The 24214-nt window shown below is 44.2% G+C and overlaps 1 protein-coding gene across 1 annotated transcript; it reads right to left on the bottom strand.

Moving 5' to 3' along the window:
• Window positions 1-9776: 9776 nt before the first annotated feature.
• Window positions 9777-14825, bottom strand: IL10 (interleukin 10; the record flags this gene model as incomplete). Its single annotated transcript, XM_084610973.1, has 5 exons — window positions 9777-9869; window positions 11138-11203; window positions 12635-12787; window positions 13329-13391; window positions 14667-14825. The coding sequence occupies 5 exons, from the start codon at window positions 14823-14825 to the stop codon at window positions 9777-9779; spliced, it is 534 nt and encodes a 177-aa protein (XP_084467099.1).
• Between the last annotated feature and the right edge of the window lie 9389 nt (window positions 14826-24214).

Below are 24214 nucleotides of genomic sequence, written 5' to 3'. Positions count from 1 at the left end.
ACTGTGGTTCTCATGAGAGCCTAGAGCAAGTTAGGAACCCACCTTCTCTTGACTTTCTTATGGGAGTTATGTGCATAATTCTCTTAGGAGCTTTTCGAAATCCCACCCCCTAAGATCCCAACACAAAACCATGTATGCTGTAAACTGCACAATTCTCTGTCTTGCTATTAGAGGGAAGAAAGGCGAAGTCAATGCTGCTGTGATAAGCTTGTTGGGGCCAGGGACTGTCTCTTTGTTCTGTGTTTGTACAGCACCTAGCGTAGTGGGAGTCCTGATCTATGACAGGGACTCCAAGGAGCTATAGTAATACAAATGGTTGTTTGTTTGACCGTCACCATAGAATGCCAGCCGTTAGGGCCCGGAATACAATATTATCACGTCCATTAAAATGGAGACTGATTATAACTGGTAGTGCAAACAGCCCTAGTAATTCTGAGATGAGGTAGAGAATTCTGTGGTTGGCTGCTCACTCACACCTCACATGCGTCAGAACCCACCTTGTGGCTAGGTACTGCACCTGTGTTACTGTCTCGCTATGAGACAGCGATGGCTGCTGCTCCGACACTTTACGGGTAGAGAGGGAGCGAAAATGAATAAGTGCAGGAACCAGTTTTCATTTGTCAAAATATTGAAAGTGAGGCCTAGGGCAGAGGGTATGAATTGTCTCTAGACCCAGAGGAACTGCCAGATGTAAACAGACCAAAGGATTGTTCAATCTGGTGTCCTGTCTCCTGTCCCACTGGAACAGAACAGTGGCCACTGTGTCTGGTGTCCTGCTTCCTTCAATGCCAGGATGGACTGCTCGGGGACGCTTAGCACCTCTGGGCGTCAGGCATAGGGGTCTCACATCGGGCACCCAGAGCCTCAAACGTATTTAGGCTCCCAGCTTCCATTGATAGTCCAGCCAGGTTCTTTCATTCATCGATGGACTTCAGTTGATTTCAATGGACAGTCAGAGGCTGGGCCCCAGAAATGGAGATGCTCAGAAGTAGCAAACACTTCTGCAAATGTGGCTGTGAGAGGCCGTGGCAACATAAGCACTCTTGGCTTTAGTAATCCTGTTGTTTCCTCACCAACTGATCTTAGTCAGGCTCATCGCACTGAGACATAGCTGGAGGAGGAAAGTGGTAGTCTGTGAAGCTGTGCATGGCCTGGGGCCTCCTCCTCTTGTCTCTGTTACCATAATGAATGCACCAAACCCACACCAGGACTGTCTGCTCCATTTTCATTTTTACACTCAACCTCCTTTACCACAAACCCCAGCCTTTCCGAAGAGTTGTATTAAAATCTAGGGCATGGAGAGACGTTCACCTGGGGCCAGGGGCACAGACAATTTAAGAGGCAATAATGACCTCAAATGAAACGACCATGAAACAAATAGGATTTTAACAAACATGCAATATTAAAATGCTTCATTAGATTTTTAAGAAATGAATACCCTGCCCCAGCTCTTTGATGCTACTAGAGACCGTGTACCTGATCCTCGTTGTGTTAGGGCCCCTTTATGCCACTCTGTCAAAGTGAAGACCCCCAGCAAATGACCCCCAGCAAACACCTGCTGCGTATGGGACTCCTCTGCTGGCATAGAGCTACCGGATCAGCCCTAAACAGGCCTGCTTCTCATTCCCCCAGCATTGAACGGGGCGTCTCAGTGGCAGGAAGGAAGAATAGCTGGAGTACTCTGCACTATGGCTATTCTTTGTCCCTGGGGGCCATAGGAAGCAAAGCATCAATTCTAGCAGCCATGAGGCTGCTCTACCTTACATTGAGGGCTGGGGCAGGCCCCTGCCTAATGCCAGACTTAGAGGAGCACTGCTTAAATTCATCTTTGCCCTCCTTCCCTATCCTGTGCCAAATACAGTCCACTGAGAGTTGGGGCCATTTTTTTTATGGGGCCCTGGGATGTTTATAGTTAAGGTTTGAGAAGAAAACTAATGATTACAGTAATAATAAAAGCACAGTTTGTTTTAATACCCATAACCTTAAGTGAAAGGCAGAAATTCCTGATAAATCTGCTGTTTAAGCTGAAAGCAACAGCTTCCCCTTTCTCTCAGAAGAAGGAAGAGGATGGCGTTTTGAGTCTGATCGTCTACAAGCCGAGGGATGTCCCCATCCTTCATCTGTGCTGCATTTCCCTCTGCTGCAGCCAGGTTGGTGCGTAACCTTCACTGACTGTCCGCACTTGGCTGCCTTTCCCACATTTGTCAATGAGGCAATGACGAAGATATTTAATGGCTTCCTTCTCAGAGAGGACAGGTTGTTCAGTACGAGGACATATATTGCTTTCAAGCAAATTTCTTCACATTCCCACAGAAAAAGCAGAAGACGCTTCTCCTGCAATGACTGGAATGGTCAGCTGTGACCCCTCTTAACCTGTTCTTCATTTGGGGCGAAACATGCTTCCATGCAAAGGGACAGCACCAGGCCTAGGTGCTACGTAAGTCCTCGGATGTTTCATCAGCTGTGATTTAAAAATCAGCTTTGAAACCTAGGTTGTTCAATCGGTGCAAATGCCTTGTGCAGCCCCACTTTTTTCAGAGCCTCTGCCCTATTTTTCTATGAAGCATCAGATGCTTCTTCGAAGGAAGGACACCTGTGGTGTGTCGGTCTCAGGCAGGCCCAGTGCGCTGGGGTGAATTTCACCCCAACTGAGCAATATGTTGAGAGGGGTGATGGAGCAGCTGACACATTGATCTTTGCGGCAACACCTTGTGAGTGTTTGGCTAACAGAGGGCACTTTTCAGCCTGCCCTTCACTTCAACTGTGGCCTTCTCTCCAGCATGCCCTTCCAAACAGCTCTCCCACGCCAGTGATTCATCCGCTGCATGTCAGCCACGCACTTCACCATGTAAGTCCCAGCCTGGCGTGACCGCACAATTGTGCAAGTCTGTACTTTGTTGTTGTTGCTTAGGAGGCTTGTCCCCAGATTCTGCCACAGGGTCAGCCCATTGCTTGTTCCACCACATTCATCTCTAGGAAGTGTGCAGCTTAAACCACAGACTGAGCATGATACGTGAAATGAGTGTCAGATGGATGCGCAAGAAGAGAGTGACAACCGTCAATCGTGTCTCAGCATTAATGTCCGGTGGGAGGCAGAGGTTGGCACATGGACCTGTGAGTCACACAATTGTTGGAGTCTGAAAGGACCGCTCTTGGGGTTGTCTGTCTAGTGCTGTCTGCATTATGGCAGGGTGGATCTTGCTACTTTGTCATTCATGGGTGTGTATTCTAGCCTGGTGGGTGAACCCATGCCTTGCTTGGCAGCTTGTTCCAGGGCCACATTGTTTTCAGTAGGGACTGGTGAACTTCTTGACACTCACTGGCTTCCCAACTGCATGAACTATGTACTTAAGTTTGCAAAACTAGAACGAATGTTCAACCCCTGTTTTCCCTAATATTGAAACCTAGTCCTGCCCCCATCTGTCCTCCTGTCAAAATGATTCAACTGGGCCCAACCCTGCAATCCTTAGTCCTTGCAGTACTTCAATAGGAGTTTTGTCTCGGTGATGACTGTGGGGTTGGGCTCAGGATGTATGTAACAGAGGCCAGAAGGGGTTTAAGCATTTCAAGTGTGTTTCAGGCCATTTAGCTGAGCTGTGGTAGCCTAAATGTAGTGAATGAATTGGAGCTAGCTGGCTGTGCAAGGGGGTTAAGTGTCAGGAAGTTGAGCATGCGCAGGGTTAGCTGTCAGGAAGAAGATACCCCGCCAAGAAACCATGTTCTATGTGGGAAAAAATAAAAAACCACCATTTCTTATTTGTGTAACACTTGCCAGATGTTACTGTAACAAGGGAAGGCAGGTGAAGATTGTCAGGAACTTAACTTGCATGCAATGATGCAGCATAATAGATGCAATTATTATGACTTTTATTATTTCTGTTGCACCAGTACCTACAGGTCCCATTGGGGTCAGATTGTTGTGCTATGCACTGTGCAGAACTAATAAAAAGACCGTCCCTGCCCCACAGAGAGGTCAGTTTATACATCTAAAGAGACAACCACCGGTGATGAGTAAAACAATAACTGAGGAGGGGGTAAGCAGTGAGAGAAGCCCGCTTAGCTTAATAAGTGGCAGTATCGGCACACCCCTGGCCTGACCATTGTACAGGAAGAATGAGCAGTGGATCAGTAAAAGCTGGCGCTGATGTCACTGCTCACTCAAGCAATATCAGCTCCTTGCCTGAGCCCTGGCTCCTCCCTGCGTGAGGCTCCCTGCTTCCCCCCACCGCAGCACCCCACCTCTGCACCCCACCTTTTTGACAAAAGTGGGCATTTGCCGATTTGATCAGTTGGCAAAAGCAAATGGGACAAATGCCTACTTTTGCCAAAAAGGTCAGGATGGCTGAGACAGGGCTTGAGAAAGGGACTGTCCCAGCCACAGTGGGATGTACGGTCACCCTACTCCTAAATTCCCAGAGAGAGTCTTTGACAGAGCCAGGAACTGTGAACCCGGGTGTCTCCCATCCAAGTCTAATGCCTTTACCCCAAGGTCACCCTTCTTGTCTGTGAGCTTATTCCATAGGCTGTCATTGCAAACTTAACCTAGATAGCATGCTTGCAGCCTCACTGCAATTGCAGTTGCGTGCCAGGCTGGGGAGACGGTTTGTTTTCATCTCTAGTGTTCTCGGTACGTGTGAGCAGGTACACTCTGGGTCAGAGGGCTTGGCCACACTTGGAGCCCGGAAGCCCTGCGGGAACCACGGAACTGTAATCCGCATCCAGCATGTGAAGCCGCTCTCTGATTGAGACAAAGATTAGGTGAGATGAAGGCGAGCCAAAAGGAAGGTTAGAAGACGCTTGTGCTGTGATTCTGGTTTGATGTAGGTGTCGTGAGTCATGGGGATGATTTCTAATGGTGCTCTAAGTGTGTCAGCTTTGCAGCTTGCTCCGTAAGCTGTGCAGCCGTGTGAAGAGGGACTGCCGGGGATCTTGCTGTCCCCGCCCATCCTGAATTAGCCTGCCCTAAGGGATAGCCAGAATGGGCACACAGTACCCACCTGCCCCCCCACCCTGCACAAGCAAACACTTCTTTCAGTAGTGCCTCCTCTGCCCAGATGACAGGGCAAGGGCTTCCTCTTGTATTTCAGTAATACCAGTCCGGAAATCTTCTGGAGATAATATATATGCAAATATGCATATGTGTGTGTTTATGCTTACCAAGTGTGTGTGTTTAATATATTCCAATCATTCCTGGATCTAAACACCCCTGCAACTTGGGAACAAAGTTTGCATGCAGATTTAGCTCTCAGCTTTTCCATTTTGTGGCTAGGGCTCATCTCCCATCATCCACCCAGCCAACCAGCTTCCTCGGCTGGGAATCCTGCAGGATGAATCTCTTGGAGTACTTCCGCTTCTGGCCCTGGCTGAAACTCAGAGGTCTATATGTCCGTTTCTCTCTCACAGCTCACTTTACTCTGTTCCCATTCAACAATAATCCACCTGTTATCACTGCACACAGCCATCCTTCCCGAAAAAGGCTCATGGCAATGTCTCCATTTCGTTCTGCATTGAGTGACTCCTGTGGCACCAGGTAACTGGAAATCTTTTTTTATCTGTACAGCAAGAAGCATCCGGTCTGCTTCCTTCCTTTGGTTACTTTAACCATAGTGACTGAGTCTTACCGAAAAACTGACCACAGCCTAGCAGACAAAAGCGGCATTCTCTGTGCAGAGGACAGAATGTTCAGTGCCTGCAACAATTGAGAGAATCCACCAGTATCTCTGTCACCCCGAGGCTACTGTTCGGCAGACACCTGCCTATACACGGTTGACCTGGCTAAACAGAATTGTTCTTGTTAATAATTTAAACAAAAATATCAGTGAATCCAAGTCAGGTTGCAAAAGCCTTAATGTGCCAGTAGGCTAGATTGGGAAGGAGAACTGAAATCGCATTTGGGAGAAGTCCGAATGTATTAGAGACCAAGAGGATTAATTTATGGCTCTGGTTCCAGTACAGGCTTTCAGACTCCCTTCAGCTCTAATATACCTCAGTCCTAATCTCCAGCGCCCCACAGTGTCCTAGGACTGGGGTCCCCACTACTGTATCTCAGTCAGTGCCTCTCCGAATTCAATATCCTTATAATAGCCCTTGCTGTTCAAGTACTGGATCGTGCCATACGCCCGCATCATTGCACCTCAAAACTGGTGTGCAAAACCTCTTGGGTCTCCTTCACACAAGCTGCCCACACTGCTACTTTGCATAGTGGTTTTGCAGTGCAGAGCAATGCCAACTAGGGATTAAGCTGATCACCTGCTGGGCTGAGTGTCAGGGGCTACCTTGTTTGGGATATGAATCCAGATTCCCAGTGGTGAAAAGCTAGTGCACTAACCTACTGCGCTCCCTGGTCCCTGAAGAGGGACAAGTTCTATCACAGGGGAATGATATGTCCAAGAAAGGAAGCAGGGTAGCAATATCTGTCAGGAACAAAGCTAAAGGAGTATAAAATAAGGGAGTTGCTTGAAATGCAGGAGCTGCAGTCACACCAGGTGCACTTCTGCTGTACAGGCCACTCCTGTATCTTCACAGTATAAAAACGAGTCTCTGACACAGATGCATTGTGCCAAAAATGCAGTTTGGATTAAAATCAACTTGGCCAAATTCTGTGCAACCACATTGACCTGTAACCCTGTTGATGAGTGGGTAGAACACTGCAGATGTTATCTCGTTGCCTGCAAATATTTTCGTGTTTTTTTTTTAAATGTTCTGAACCATTGTGCGCCTAAAAACAAGAAGCCTCATGCCAGTGAAAGTGACTGGAAATTGAGAGTGAAACTGATTAGCGTGCTGATTGAAATCCATAAATAGCTGGGCTTAAATGGCGGAATGCAAAATGGACATATATTGTTCTAATCTGGGTTTATTAGTAACAGGGGTAAAGGAGGCTTACGTCCGTATGCGTACATATATTCTTTATGGCTAGGTGTTGAGAGGCTATGAGGATGGGTGTAGCTTTGTAAATGAGATAAACAATAAGGGTTGTTAATATTGTTTGTATTGTGCTAGTACCTAGAGGCTGCAGCTACGATCAGGACTGCATTGCTAGGTGCGGTACAAACATACTAAGAGAAAACCCCTGCCCCAAAGAGCTTACAGTCGATTTAGACAAGGCAAACACAGGAAGTCCCTGTTTTACAGATGAATAATGGAGGCACGGTAGATTAGATCCCAATTGTAGTCACTGGAATTTAATCACATGCCTATAATTTAATACCTGTTTGAGTGCTGGCCTGAATAGGGATGATTTGAGCATGTGCTTAAAGAGTTTCTTGAATCAGGGTCTAATTGACCTGGCCAAGGTCACACAAGGATCTGTATTTGACCGTGTTTCTTTAATCACCATGTTAATTCAGGTATGAGCCCCGTGTGCGCAATGGCTACTAAAAAGGCTCTGCAAAGGGATTCATCCCTTTATGTCCACACTGAGTCCCACTGATTCAGAGTGCCCTGTCAGAACCCTCTGCATGAGGAGGGACTATCTATGATCATGTATCCTAATGTGAGCCACTCAAGGAAGACAAAATGTTATTTACAACACCAAAATAAATGCCATTCCTCTAGGTGGTGAGCAATATTTCACATTCATAACCACATTAATAAATGGAAGGAATAGAATAGATCAGATTGCTGTTAGAAAACATAAAAAGTTTATTTTTACATTCACATAAAAACAGATGAAAATTCTGCAGTCACGCACATGAACACATCAACAGAGCACTTACAAAGGCACTGCCCTCTGAGCAGCAACATGTCTTGCAGAACTGAAATTGCAGCTGGCGAGATGGAACTTTTGGTCTGTTTGCTGCTGCTGTAACCCGTTTGCCCAGTTCACAGCCCTGTGACATCACTCAAGCCAAAGGGAGTTTTGCTGGAATAAGGAGTGCAGAGTTGGCTTGACAGGAGTTTAATGCAAAAAGGGGCAGACTTTTGCAGAAGCCTGACTGAATTTTACACCCGTTTACACCAAAGCCTGCCCTTACTCTGACTTAGGTACCATCTCTAAGTGAATTTTAGCCCTTTGAATTGCAGAACAGCGCTGTTGTGGTTGGGCTGGTTACTTCTGTTGGATCACCAGCTTCATTGTAATGCATTCCCGGGACGGGGACATGACCCCCCCGCCCTTGTGGCGTTAGCTCTGAAAATACAAGCTAAGTATAAATCTCCTTACCTCTTTTCGTAATGGTAACTTACAAAGCACAGTAACACGCATGACAAACTGACAGTTTTTCATGACAGTGGAGCATCCTATTGCTTCTAAATATTAGAACCCAGCTCCCAAACATTACTGCAGTTCACTCTCTGTTATTCTCTGCATATTGAGCCCATGAAACAAGGTGGAATCAAATACTGACATACAGAGAATACTGACTCTCTGGGTATATAGAACCAGCATTGGTTGTAACATTTCTAGTGTAGCAGTTGCCAGTTGCAGCTCCTGGCTCATAATGTGAGATGTAAAGCAAAACAAACCGTTGCCAGCCCTATGTGCAGCTTCATGCATTTGAATGCAAATTACCAAATCCACCTTAAAATGGTGGGTAATAATTTAAACTATCCTCCGCAACCCTAACCAGTCAGTGAGTTAATCCCCGTCCAAGGCTGAAGGATAAGTCACTGTGGCCTGACTTTCAAAGGTGCTGAGCTCCTGCAGCTCCCGTGGGCTTCAAGGACCACTGTGGATGCCCCAGCAGCTCTGAAAGTCAGGTGATTAAATGGCTAGTAGCAGTTAAAAGTTAAGTTCTATTAGAACCAAAGCATTTCATTCCAAATACTGTTTTTTCTTATGATAGTGAGCTAAGTTTAAACTGAGGTCAGGTTGATCAGAGTCATTTGTTTGTTACATCATCTGCTGGTGTTTCCTAGAGAATTCAAGGTTTTGAATATAAACTCGGCACCCCTAAATTTCATTTCATGTAAAAGCTGACCAAAAGCCTTTTCAGGAAAGAAAAAGCCCTCTGTTTTAGCTATGTTTAATTGGCTATTTTAAGGCTTGAGAGCCCTGATTTCACTAGGAGGGTGGTGAAACGCTGGAATGCGTTACCTAGGGAGGTGGTAGAATCTCCTTCCTTAGAAGTTTTTAAGGTCAGGCTTGACAAAGCCCTGGCTGGGATGATTTAATTGGGGATTGGTCCTGCTTTGAGCGGGGGTTGGACTAGATGACCTCCTGAGGTCCCCTCCAACCCTGATATTCTATGATTCTAGAGAACAGGTTAGTTCCCTTTCTGAATTACAGAACAGAGACCATGCCTACAGATGTTTAGCTCAGAGAGTAGGGCCCTGATTCAGCAAAGCCATTAAGCATGTTCTTAACCTTAAGCACATAAGTATAAACGCTTTGCTGGATTTGGGGCCTAGAACTCCTGATTAGACAGACCCTGACTTCAGCAGAATTACACCAGGGATGAGTATGACTCATTATGTACTCCCTCAAGAGTATTTCCTGAAATATAAGTTTTGGTATTTCCAAGCTAAGTGTAAAAATAGCACAATCATACAAAGTACAAATATCAAACAATAAATAATAGTTTAAAAATGACATTGCTTTTTCCTATTTAAAAAAAAAGACATCTGTAAATGTAAACATTGAGGTATTGGAGGTAATAAATACTTAATATGGTAGGTATAATATGTTTTTTAAAGTACAGTATTAATACTGTTCAGCCATAACTGTTGGCCCAAACCATAAGATTATTCTATGTCTCATGTGTTTGGAGAGTCTAATGTTACTTTTATAAAACAGCAGTTTCCTTGTTGTGAAAGATGCAGAACTTCTTTGGGTTTCACTTTGCCATCTTCATCATCAAGTATTCTTCAATGTAGTTAATGAATATGTCAAATTCTCCCATTGCCTTATAGATTCCTTTCTCTTGTAACTAGGGGAAGGGGAGGAGCAGAGAAAATAAATTACTTAATATCAATTAATTTACACATTAGTAATTAAGTGTCTAATAAGTCACAAGATAATTTAAGTTAAAGCATGTTAAGCCTAGATGCACAGTTCATAGAGCGCATGGAAATGTTACTCAGATTCTCATTAAACCACAAATGTTGAATCACAGCTAACTCACAAGTGATGGGAGAATTGATACGTAGTTTGCAAGCAGTTCATTAAGCAAATTTGAATTGCTTTATTTGGAGATGTAGCTCTTATGATATATTTCTGTTCTCTGATTGGCTGAATGTAACTTTTAGGATCAATTTCCAATGGGAATGCTTGTGATTAGGAATTCAAAATTGGCTTCCCACAATGATCCTGCTTGACTTGCTTAAAATACTTTCATTTGACAGAATATTCAAGGACAAGAAACAGAAGTAATGCAAACACACTCAAAGCAAAGTATGGTTTTGAAAAAAACCATAAACTTCTGCAGATTTTTTTAATGCAACATTTGTCCAGCTGCAATAGGAATCATAATACCAGCTTTTGGACAATGTGAACTGATAGACTCATTCCTAACTCATTTGTGGTTGTGTAATATACCATACAGATACTTGTTTAGATAATTTGTACACATTATAATTCCATCTGCAATTTAAGCTGTTTTCCTGAAGTTGCTCTGGCTAGTGCAGTTACTGTATCTATCTGACCCAGCCCCATTGCATTGTCATGCACTTACTGAGTGCCCCAAAATCTTTAGTGTGTTTATTCTGGCAAAACAATGGTGGGGTACGGATGTGCTCTTATCCCCATTGTTCAGACAGGGAATCAAGGCCCAGAGAATGCCCCAGGTCCTACAGGGAGTCTGTAGTAGGGCAAGAACTGGAACCCGTGTCTCCAAAATCCCAGGTGGGGCTATCTTTTAACTTTTAGAGTCAACATGTCCTTTGCTTTAGCATTGGTGTTAGCCAAACCTGAGAAGGTTGAGAGTCCAGGTTCAGTTTGGCTCACCAGCCATCACTTTTGATACTTCTGTGACCCTCATCCGAAAAGTCTAACTCTCTTGAATGTGAAAAAGTGTGTGTGTGTGTGTAGAGGGGGTGTAGTATGGAGCTCAAATGGACCATTGTTATGGTGTTGCAGCATTTCTGGTCCCAGTCCAGGCCAGAAATGCAAAAGTAAATGATCCTTGTAAAAAAAAAGCCTGGTTTCAGTAGTGGGCCAGGTTTCAGGGGCTGGTTAGCAATTGGACAGGAGAGTTACCTTATTGTATGTTTCCTTGATCTCCTTTAAGGTCTGGCTCCTCTTCTCGCAGGTGAAGAATCTGTGCTGTGGAGGAAAGCAACCAGGGATTTTTAACAAAACAGCCTTCCTTTACGGTACAGCTCTGGATGGGTGAGAGACAGGCTGCCACAGCCCAGGTGTGTGCTAGGGAAACTATGATTGAGTCCTTTACCCCCACTCCTCCTGCCACGGTAGCCCCTCAGCTCCCCAGCCCCACTCTCCCACAAGGCTGTGCTTTCCCCCTTTTTACCAGCTTTCCTCTCCCCTCATCCATTTCCCTCACTTCTTTCAAAATTCCACCCATCTTCCCCATGTCAGTCACATGTGCCCTTCAAAACTAAGCCTTTGTGATATATATAAATGAAATCCATTCACAGATATTTATTCTCAGGGGGACTAGCCCAGTGGCCCCCTTGCTAGGATGTTGGATCCTTTCCCCCTCCCCTCAGCCGTCATTTGTCTTTTTACATTGTGAGCTCTCTGGAGCAGGAACTTCGGCTACTTTTTACTATGGCCTACCCAAAGATGGCTGGATCCATTCTGGGACCTCCAGATGCTACCCCTGTGCAGATACCCATAGCCATTATGTTTGAGGAGTTCTAGTAACCAGCTCAGCAAACAGCCTGTGTGATGTTCTGTCAGGGAGGGTTCACCCTCCTCTTTGCTGAATTGCTTGCTCACTGACTGAGTCATTTCACAACCAGATGACAGAGTCAGGACACCACCGCCAGGCAGTTCCAGGAGCTGAGGCTGCATTTAGCTTTCATTCTGCCGCCCCAGCCTGTGAGAGCAGCTCCTTTCAGGTAAGGGCTTCAGATGAACCCTTTTAAATTAATCTTTGATCAGTGTTTATTACAGGGCTGCGGGCTGGCCTTTAAAAATAAATAACTATTTCTAAAACTTTACAACTGAATCTTGATGATACAAATCATAGATTCCTAGATATCAGGGGCCTGAAGGGACTGCTTGGGTCACCCAGTCTCTGCAGTCTCTGTGTGTGTCTATCTCTGGTCTATATATGGTGAAACCTTCCCCATGATGAGTAAAATTCTGCCTCCCTTTTCTGTAATGACCAGGATGTCAGTCCTCAGAATCCAGCTGGACTGTATTTTTAATGTGCCTGTCGCTGTGCTATGTACACTGACATCAATGGCCAAGCTCCAATCAACCTCAGTGGTGCATGATCAGACTGAAGGTGGCTTGGCAAAACCTTTGTAGGCCTCCTCCCTTATAACACCACCCTGAGCTTCTTGTTGAGTCCCGGCACCGATGGATTTGCAGACCCTTCTCTTCACAATTGGCCGGTACTGCAGCCCCTCAGCCCCTGAGGCAAAGAACTTTTAAGAAGCTCTCCATCAAGAAACTGCAGAGGTTTTATGCTGCAGCTTTGCTTGGGATACGTATATTGATATCCGCTTGTGCTCAGCTCCCTGGGAACTTGGCAAGTGATCTGCAAAAGGAAGCTCCAACACTTACACAGCGCTTCAGTGTCTGCCTCAGGTCCTGCAGCATGTTGCCAATCGAGCCCACGCTCCGCTTGATGTGTTTGCTGCTGTTGATCGCCTTCGGTAAGACTTCATCCAGGTAAAATCGGATCATGTCTGACACTGACTGGCAGCCCAAATAACCCTGGCGGAAGAGGAGTGAGTTGCGTTAATGACACGCCACCGCAACTGGAGGACACGGCATAAGCAGCTGTCAGATTCAGTCGTCATCACTGGCCAGAGGTTTGGTTCTATGGGTTCTGCTGTGCACCTTACAGAGTGCTTTCCACAGTGCTGTACTGCCATCCTATGAGGTTGGTAAATAAGCACTATTATCCCTGTTTTACAGATGGAGAAACTGAGATGTAGAGAGGTGAAGCTATTTGCCCAAGCCCACAGACAGCAACAGCATCCTGGAAATCCGGAGTTCTGACTCCCAGTCCTGTGCTCTGACCACTAGACCACACCAAGCTCGAAAACAGAAGCAGAGCAATCTCAAAGGGAGTGACTATCTCAGATAGATGTTAGACAGGCAAAGATACAATGAAATCAGTTTTATAGGTATGATATTCTTATACTACTACCAGTTTTAAAAACACCCTAAACTTTGTATAGTACTTCCAGCTGCCTCCGTTAGAATGGCATTAGCTTAGAATTAGATTCACAGTGCACAGCAAAGTTCTCACCTTAAAATCTTCCAGTAAATCCTCCTTTAGCAATAAGATGTCAAGTTCATCGTCTTTGGCTTGCTGTAAAAGTATGCAATGGAAGTGTCAGTTGTATCAAGGTAGGCAGCCTACATAATCTTCATTGCTACTGTGTAAAAGTACTTCAGTTCATCAAACTGTCTGGTTTGCCTGAGTGTGTGTGTTGTCGTCTTAAGGCAAACATTGGAAATAAAAGCATCTCAGCATACAGAAGGGGTGTGTGTGTGTGTGTGTAATAACATTCAAGTGCTGATACTGTCCCACATGCCTGTGCAATTAGTTTGAAGTCAAAAGAAGACAGGGAAAAATGAAATCACATATGTGGGTGATTTATTTGACACGTTTAATTTTTTTAGCCTGCCTTTCAAATCCTGCTTACTTTCTTCTGACTTCAGATAGTGTGCATATAACAGCACCCAAAATTACTGTGATATATAATAACAGGTCTATTAAGGAACTACGTGATCCTGTTACCAGCACTTCACTCAGAGACTTGTAGCAAACTTTGATTTAAAGTCTTAAATCCTATATACCTACCAACTGTCATGTTAATTTGGCTGATAATACAAACACAATGCCATTATTCAGTGATTTAACCTAGAGGGATGACATTTCAATTTTTTATATCATTAGTACATAATGCCATTGATTTTATATTGCAATTCAGATGCATTTAAGGCAATATTGGTACGAATACAATTACGAATGCTATGCATCCCTTTTTGCATGATTACTTTGCTCAGCTGTCAGCAAGACCATTCTAATACATCTCCCACCACAAAGATTTAATGCTACCCTGGCAATCTATCCACAGACCGCATTCCCATGCAGGAGAAGGAAATGGGCAGTAAATTCTCTAGACACAGAATAACTTCTTTCTGGCTTTGGTGGTATCTTAACGTTTGTCTTTTAACATAACTTGAAAGCTATAGTGAAATATTTCCGTCTCATCCATTGTTAACTTGCAATGGAGTTGCACCCCTTACACCAGCATTGAATTTATCCCCGTCAGTAAAAGAATAACTTTCAATGCAATGTCAAAAAAATTAAAATGCCTTAAAATTCATTGTGAAAGCAGTTGATTTTCCTGTAATTGCGTCTGGATAACAAAAAATCTTTGCACATTTTCTCTCCCCTTAGCAAGTGATGAAACTAAACTATTTATTTCGCCTGCAGCAGCGAACACAAAACACTGTGTCTGCACCTAAACCTTTTCTGCCCAAAGGAACCTGTGTCCAGTGTGTGGGTATGCCAAGTCACTGAAAGTGCAAAAGCAGTAGACAGAAGGCGACAGGCTTTGACAGGTGTCATACTCACAAAATAATCTTTAATTTCACCAAATGCAATCCGCAGGTCTTTGAGCCGAAGGGGCAGGAGATTGGCGAGATGTGTGCAGCTTTCTTCAGAGAGCTGGCAGCTGGCATGTTTGATGCTGGCAATCAGGGCTAGGAAAATGAGTGCTGTGAGAAGTTTCATTTCTCAGCTGAGTTTCTTTCTTGTGGTCCAGTTATTAGTTCAATTTCACAAGAGGCAAAAAGCCAGATCTGAATGCCTTCACCTTGATGGAGCTCCTGATTTTATACTCTCCAGACATGCTCTCAATTTCCTTTCCCATTTCCTGGGGACTAATATTGGGGTTTTAAGACATTCATTAAAACCAAAGGTCACAAGAGTTTCCCGTAAGAGGCTTCCTGTGCTCTGGCCCCCCTCCCCTTTCCACACCCCATCAAATCGTTTGTGTTAGACGCTGCATTTTTTTTACGTAGCTTGTTTCTTGTAAATTTGAATGTGGCTAAAGAATTTGAACATGAAAAGGTGCGGTATGGAGGACACTTCTGCATTCTCATGGGTATTTTCTATTTTTACATGAAAGACCTGTGTGGGGAGGGGGAAGTGTTTCCATTTTTAAATCTCTGTAATGCATTTACCTAATTTAGAATTTTTCTAGGTCATCACCACCAAGCAAATGTCATTTTAATGGCTTTTGAGCCTTTTGAACAGGGAAATAGTCACCTCTTATCACCAAGAGGTATGAATTCCCATTTCCGGGTCCTTTCAATGTGGAAAATAATCCTTTTATCAATAAACAAATAAAAGTTCTTATGAGGAAATAACAAATAAAGTCTTGCCTAGGGTTTATGGAAATCCATACAGAGCAATTAAAAAAACCCCTTCGGACTTTTTTCATAGGCACAAGTATGTTAGCACTCATGATCTGGCTAAATTCCAATATTTGTAGTAATTGCAACCTGCTAAAACTCCATGTTCAGCATTCAAATTTGCTACCCAGTTTGTTTCAAATGAACAGAGTATTCTTTATAGTAACCTTCTTCACTTTGCACCATCTTTTGTGCAGCATTGCTGTGCACTGTTAAATAGCTGCCACATTCTCTTCCAGGGCATTGAATGGCAGGGGTGTCTGGAATAACTCCTGTGTCTTTATTACACACATGCAGACAATATACAACAATATTCTCCTCTTGGATTCAGCTAGGCTGGGGGGGGGGACTTTTTGACCCGAGGGCCACATCTGGGTGGGGAAATCACTTGCAGGGGGTTGGGGTGCGGGGGTGGAGTGTCGGGTGTGGGAGCGGGGGCGGTGTGCAGGAAGGGGCTCAGGGCAAGGGGTTGGGGCAGAGGAGGGATGCAGGGTGTATGAGGGGCTCAGGGAAGGGGGTTAGGGTGCAGGAGGGGTGTGGAGTGCAGGAGGGGGCTCAGGTGAGGGGGTTGGGGTGCAGGAAGTGGCAGGGGGCTCAGGACAGGGGGTTGGGGTGCAGGGTGCAGGAGGGGTTCAGGCTCCAGCTCTGCGCCGTTTACCTAGAGCGGCTCTGGGGTGGCAGTGGCGTGCACCAGAGCCAGGGCAGGCTCCCTGCCGGCCCCAGCCCCACGCCGTGCCGTGCCGCGCCACACCACACCGCACCACTCTGGGAAGTGGCCGGCACCTCGTCCCTGCGCAGCCCCTGGTGGCGGGCAGAGGGCTCCACCTGTTTCCCTCACCTGTGGGTACCTCCCGCGAAGCTCCCATTGGCTGCGGTAACTTGTTCCTGGCCAATGGGAACTTTGGGGGAGGTACCCACAGGCAAGATCAGTGTGCGGAGCTCTCTGCCCCCCCACCCTCAGGGGCTGCAGGGACGTGGTGTGGCCACTTCCCAGAGTGGCACAGCACCACAGGGGTGGCAATCCCGCGGGCTGGATCCAAAGCCCCGAGGGGCCAGATCCAGCCCGTGGGCCGTAGTTTGCACTACCCCTAAGCTAGGCCCTTGGTGTATGCTCAGATACCACAGTGATGTGCAATTTATAAATATGTGTAATAGTAATTTTAGTAGTATAACATCATGGGAGTTTAGGGTGTGATCCCATGCCTACTGAAGTCAATGGAAGTCTTCCTATTGTCTTCAAATCAATATGGAATTGGCTCTGATTCCTAATCTTCAGATACAATTCCCAAATTCTATGTAAGCGCAGCATTTGTAAGGAAGAACTGCAGTGTGGGTCACTGAAGAGAATTTGATTAAAGTTTAAGAGCTTCTGGGTGAAAGAGGCTTATAAATACCAACTATTCCCATTAATCTTTTAAAATTTTTCATAGTTTTCCCTTTTCTGCTCATTTAAAATAAGGATGTTCCTCATACCTTTAGGCTATTTCATTTTCAGCCACCTCATTTTTAGTTTCTTTATTGCTTTTCACATAAAGAATGAAGCCATTGAACCTGTATAACTCTGACATCTTCCAGACTTTCCAGCAAAACCTGTAGGAGGTAAGTGTGACGGGTTTGATCACAGAAACCCCCTTGGGACTGCCACCTGATGTGCTGAGACTACCCCTGAGCCCGTTTCCCCTGCCAGCTTGGGACTCCAGAACCCTGCCTGGTTGTGCCAGACACGCCAGCCTGCTACAAAGACAGACCCAGGTCTGAACTACATCCCCTAATGCTGCAGGCTTAACTGAAAACCGCTTAAGAAGTGTTTCTGTCTTCAACACCCAGATGTCCAGTTTCCAAGGGGGTCCAAACCCCAAATAAATCCATTTTACCCTGTATAAAGCTTATACAGGGTAAACTCATAAATTGTTCACCCTGTATAACACTGATAAAGAGATATGCACAGTTGTTTGCCCCCACAGGTATTAATACATACCCTAGGTTAATTAATAAGTAAAAAGTGATTTTATTAAATATAAAAAGTAGGATTTAAGTGGTTCTAAGTAATAACAGACAGAGCAAAGTGTATTATCAAGCAAAATAAAATAAAACGCACAAGTCTAAACCTAATACAGTAAGAAAGTGATTACAGATGAAATCTCACCCTCAGAGATGTTCCAGTAAGCTTCTTTTACAGACTAGCCTCCTTCCAGTCTGGGTCCAGCAATCACACTCACCCCTGTGGTTACTGGCCTTTGTTCCAGTTTCTTTCAGGTAGCCTCTTCACCCCAAAGGATATCTCTTGAGCCAGCTGCAGACAAAATGGAAAGGTTTCCAGAGGCTTAAATAGACTTCCTTTTGTGGGTGGAAACCCCTTCTCCTCTCCTATGCAGAATCCAGCTCCAAGATAGAATGTTGGAGTCACATGGGCAAGTCACATGTCCATGCATGACTCAGTTCCTTACAAGCCAGGCCACATTCCCAGGAAAAAGCTCAGATGTGTATTGGCGTCTCATAGTTTATTGTTAGCTTAAGTGTTTCTTGATTGGACACTTCCTGAGAATAGTCTTTTCTCAGGAAGCTGACCAACTGCATCACTGAGGCTACTTAAAATTAAACAAGTACACAGCCAATATTCATAACTTCGAATACAAAAATTATACATGCATACAAATAGGATGAATTACATGCAGAAGAACATAACCTTTGCAAAGATATGTTACACGGAAGAACAAATAAAGAGCTGCTCACTGCTTTGAATGGATCTGCAGAGGAAGAAGTTGACATGACAGGAACACCTGCCTGCTACAGGAGTTCTTACAACTTCCTCTGAAGTATCTGGTGCTGGCCGCTGTCAGAGATGGGATACTGAGCTGGGTGATCCATGGGTCTGACCCAGTCTGGCAATTCAAATGCTGTTTCAATCAACAGTAAAAAAAAGAAAGAAAGTTTGCAAAATTAAGAAACATAGGGCCAAACTGATCCCTGCTATAACTCTATGAAGTCAATGAGTTATACCAGGGATACTTTAAGCCTATAGAGCCTTATTTTCAGGACATCCAGATTGTGCATTTGGATCATCCTCACTTTGGTAAGTAATTGTCCAATTTGTGCACTTATATTTTTATCTAAGCGACCGAATATAGGATTTGGATATCCGATGGAAGGCCATCCTAGTACAATACCTCATCTGATTTCTGTACTCTAAGATATGGCTTGACATCCCAGGAAAAATACATTTGAATAAATTCACATGATCAGAATAAATGGAGACTCTGTTGGTTTTATAAAAATGATTTTATTTGGGGGTTAGAGTTTTGGCTCATGGCATTTTGTTTTGTTTTAATTCAATAAAGCTCTAGATCTGTAGAGGACATTTGATGGTAGTCTTGCATTTACTGTTGCTAAGGTGCAACTATTGGGCTCCTGGCTAGCTGCCAATGTGGCTATTCGAGGGTCACACATTTTGAGCATCCCAGGCACTGGAGACGTGTTTCTCATTTCCACCAACATAACAACAGCACTTAGAGCACTTTTCACCTGAGGCTCTCAAAGAGCTTTACAAAGGAAGACAAAGGATAATTATTGCCATTTCACATATGGGGAAACTGAGGCACAGAGCGAGGCAGCGTCTTGCCTAAGGTCACCCAGACAGTCAGTGGCTGAGCTGAGAATAGTATCAATCCACTCTTAATAGTTCAGGAGCCGTTGTAGGTAAAGTGTCCAGATTATCCAAATCATCATTGTTGTGGTTGCTTCCAAAGGCCACAGTCACAGGATTCATCTCCCGTTCCACTGTGTGCCATACAGACACAGAGATGAATATGGCTCCTTTGGTTGGAAAGCTTCCAATATAAGGCTACAATCCAGCACAGGGGAGAAGTCATGTTGACTTCAATGGGGCTCCCAGCAGGTACAGAGGACTGCCCGCAAGGCGCTCATGGCAGGGATAAATATAACCCATGGCTTCTTTCATTGCAAACTGTCACACACTTACCTTCAAAACAGCTCAGAGACCAGAACTGCCAACACCACTGGGCTCCAGATTAACAGCACTGCAACTGTGGTGCTGCTAATAGGTGGCACCTTTGGTATTAGGGATTGTGGGGTTGTCTTATTCTAACCGGACCAGCTTCATAGATGGGCTGTAAGGAACCACATTTGTTTGTTATGATTGAGCTGGTACCCAAGTGTTTTCTCATCAGGCAGCTGCATCTGTGGGACCAACTGGGCATATGTGTCATGGAAGCCTGTGCTTTAGCACTAAGGTGTGGGGTTAAAATGCATTGATAGCTGTGTGTATTTGCATTTCTGGCTTGCTTTAGTCCTGCTTGGCTTCCTGGAAATGGACACCCTTACAATAACCTAACACCGGCGACTCCGTGCTGGCTGTAGGAACTGGGGTGTAATGGCATCACATCGTGAAAATTATCACAGTGGCAGTTAGAAAAATAACCATTTCGGTGCTGAAGATATTTCCTCTGACACTTCTTTCCGTTTCCGCTTTCCTACCAGGACGTGTCTCTCTTTGTTATTGTTGTTTTTTTTTTTTGGTTGGGTTTTTTGTTTTTTGTTGAGTCATTGCAAGAAAGGTTCTGACAACTATTTTGAGCATCTTGTATTTGTATTCAGGAAAGAGAAAGTAGACATAACCTTAACATTTGTTTTTTAAGGGCAGGTGTTGTTTTGAAGCAATTTGCTATTTTCAACCTGTAGTCCACAGACCCCAGGGGGACTGCAGACTATGCCTAAGATTTCCAAAGGGATCCACAGCTCCATTTGAAATTTTTTAGGGGTCTGCAAATGAAAAAAGGTTGAAAACCACTGTGTTACTGAGCCCTGACTCATCGCATGACCTTGGGTAAGTCACTTCATCTCTCTATTCTACAGTTCTCTATGAAGCGCAATTAGTTTGTGCTGGAAAACCCCTTTGAGAGACTAAATCAAAGATGATAAATCAAAGATCAAAGTCCAAAGAATTATTAATGAGAAGTATTATATATGAAGGTTAATATCTGTGCAATTCAGGGAGATTCACATGAAGGAAGCAGATTGATTGTTGGCCCCAGGGCATGACTGACTAGGAATGAAACAGAGAATTGGAAGATTGCCAATTTCCCCTCTAATGGAGATGATACCTATGCCTGTGGGTTTTTTTGAATGGGTGACACACTTTCAAAAGACAAGAGCAGGGGCATTTCTAATGAATCATTGCCCTGGACATTGGACATAATTTGAATCATCTCTTAGGTCAGTCATGGTCTGACGTAGCCAGAGACAGATGAAATGAGGAAGCTGACGAGGACAGAGAAATGACCAGCATCTAAGATGTTGCCTACAGGAGAGAGCTTTTTGAACTGATTCATTAAACCAGTGCAGCCCCCCTGTGTGGATACTCATATTTCAGTTTGAGTAGTTTACTTAGGGATGGCTTAAACCTGTTCCCAATCAACTGAAGCTAAACCACACAGGAGTATGTGGGAATTAACACCAGTTTATTGAATCAATTTAAATTTACACCTTAAGTTAAACAGTGCAACTTTCTGATTTAGACAATGTCTCAGTGGTGACAAGCAGTGCAACCAGTATGCCACTTTTCAAAGCACAGCAAAGGTCAGCTGTTTCTTTCTGAAGCACCAAGTAAATTTCCAGCTGTCCTGGCACTGCTGGTAGTAAACTACTCAAATGAATGGCTGGTTTGGTGCAAGTCTGGGTATGGGCAGTCTTGCAGAATAAGTGTCCACACAGATACTTGCACCAAAATAACAAAAGGCATGAATTAAAAATGATTTAGTTATTTCAGTGGAAGCCCTAACTATATGCATCCTCTGTCAAATACAGGCTTCTCTGCCCCGGAGCGTCTCCTGTATCCAGGTCCGGGTTAGCCTCAGATCATGAGCCCCAGAGGAAGTAGTTGGCCTATTTATTTTTCTTTAGTAGTTTCTTTGTGCAGCATTACCTAGAGATGGGACCTTGAGCAGGTCTGAATCCCAATTCTGCACCATTTAAACCAACAAAGAGATTTACCTTTGACTTCAATGGGCACAGGATTAAGCCTCTTAATGGGTATGTAAAGGGCAGAGGTAGATCTCCGCTGGTGTAAATTGTAACCGTTCCATTGAAACCAGTGGAGCTGTGCTGATTACGCCAGTTGAAGATCTACCCCCAGTTACGGTTGACCTCTAGTTGCTCCAGATTTACACTGTTGGAACGAAGAGCAGCATTTGGCCTCTTGTACAAAGATTGCAGGATGAGCCTGTGCTTTGTCCATTCCATAAAGGAAACTAGCTCCTCTGTGTGAAATGCTGCTTTGTGTTTACCTGGGTTTCCGTTTTGCAGAGCCTTGCATCTGAGACCTTGAGTGTGCAGTTTCACTCTGACTCGCTCTTGCCTAGTGCTATGGAAACACATTCACTGCGCACTACTACGTGGTGGTTGAATGAATGAATGAATGTCCAGGGATGTGGGTGTATCTCTAAATCTTTAGGAAATAGATTTAACATTTGCCAACAAGACAGTTTCAGGAAGGAAAGAATGTTACTGAAAAGTCATTCATGCACTTCTGCTCCATTTCCCACAATCTTCTAAGAACTTTCCTGTGCATAGGAGATATGCTACAACCCAGCGATATTGCTCCCTGCAGCATCCATTGCAAAATACTGCCATTAGGGAAACAGTATACCCCTGCAGTACATCATGTACGGTCCTGCACACCTGAGGAATGCAGCACGGGAATAAATGCTGTAGCCTTGCAGTATACAACCGGAGAAATTGCACCCAAGTTCAGTACTATCTTGAATAAAACTGCACCCTGATATGCTGAGGGGGATAATAGTATTCCTCTACACTATGCTGTCTGGCAAATATTCCACCTCTGCTGAGCCCAGCCAGGGTAATATTGCACAGTGGCTGCACAAAACACTGATCATATTGCACACCGGCTAGGGTTATTTTCAGTAATACCGTAAATATACAGATGTTGCAATATCTTTACTCCATGCTATCATTCCTGAAAGGCAATAGCATTGTGTATTTGGACAGAGCATTTGCTACAAAGATTTCTAATTGATTTTACAAGGTGGGTAAGTATCCTTCCATTTTTTATTGATGGGGAAGCTGAGCCAAAGTCAGGTTAAGTGTTTTTGTGCAAGGTCACACTGTGAGCCGGGGCAGAGTAGGAAAAAGAGCCCAGGTGTCGTGATTCTTGTTACCCTGCTCTAACTACTAAGATGTGCCACCTCCAAATAAATAATTGCTTCTGGAAATGACATTTTCAGGGGGCAGGACTGTTATTTTGGTGGTTTGAAGCATTCCTGAGCAGTGCCAGGCCAGCTGGAAATTTACTTGGTGCTTCAGAAAGAAACAGCTGACCTTTGCTGTGCTTTGAAAAGTGGCATACTGGTTGCACTGCTTGTCACCACTTTGATGTCAAGACTACATGTAAAGCCACAATTCATGTAACTGCTGCAGGCTTTAGAGTAAACGATACTAAAAAAAGAAACCGGAGGGTTAAAGGAAACATCTGATGATGCAGAGACAAAGCGAAGGTCACCTTCAAGTCTGAACAGAGGGGATATCAGCCTTTTTATTGATTGCATCACATTGCTGCCTCTTCCTCTGTTTCCGATCCACTATGACCCTCAGATCCTTTTCAGCAGTACTACAACTTAGGCAGTTATTCCCCATTTTGTAGTTGTGCATTTGATTTTTCCTTCCTAAGTGCAGGACTTTGCACTTGTCTTAACTGATTTTCATCTTGTTGATTTCAGATCAATTCTCCAATTTTTCAACGTCATTTTTAATTCTAATCCTGTCCTCTAAAGAGCTTGCACGCCTTCCAACTTGGTGTCATCTGCACTTTCTATAAGCATACTCTCCACTCCGTTATCCAAGTCATTAATGAAAATATTGATTAGTACACGACTGAGGACTGACCCGTGTGGGACTCCACTACATACATCCTCTCAGTTTGACAGAGAACCATTGATAACTACAATTTACGTACGGTCTTTCAACCAGTTCTACGCCCACCTTAAAGTAATTTCATCTTGACCACATTTCCCTAGTTTGCTTATGAGAAAGTCATGTAGAACTGTGTCAAAAGCCTTACTAAAATCAAGATATATCCTGTCTACCGCTTCTCCTCATCCACTAGGTGAGTAACCTTGCCAAAGAAAGAAATTAGGTTAGTTTGGTGTGATTAGTTCTTGACAAGTCTGTGCTGGCTATTCCTTATAACTATTATCTTCTAAGTGCTTACAAATGGATTGTTTAATAATTTGCCCCAGCATCTTTCCAGGTACCAAAGTTAAACTGACTGCCCTATAATTTCCTGGTTCTTCTCTGTTTCCCCCTTTTAAAAGTAGTTACTATGTTTGCCCTTTTCTAGTTCTCTGGGACCTCACCCATCCTCCAGGAGTTTTCAAAGATAATTGCTAATGATTCCAGGATTGGTTTCAGCTAGTTCCTTAGTTATCCTAGGGTGAATTTCATCAGGCCCTGCTGACTTGAATACATCTGACTTACCTAAATATTATTTAACCTTGTCTTTCCCTATTTTTGGCTTGTGTTCCTTCTCCCTCATTGATATTATTTGTGTTAAATGTCTGGTCACTCTTAACTTTTTTTTAGTGAAGACTAAGCAAAAGAGGCATGAAACATCTCAGGTTTTTTGATGACATCAGTTATTCACTCTCCTTCCCCACTAAGGTGGGACCTATACTT

This window comes from Lepidochelys olivacea, assembly GCF_965140295.1.
Source record: "Lepidochelys olivacea isolate rLepOli2 genome assembly, chromosome: 21".
In the NCBI taxonomy this organism is placed as follows: Eukaryota; Metazoa; Chordata; order Testudines; family Cheloniidae; genus Lepidochelys; species Lepidochelys olivacea.
The sequence above is the reverse complement of the archived record's forward strand: the minus strand, read 5'-3'. Positions and strand labels throughout refer to the sequence as shown.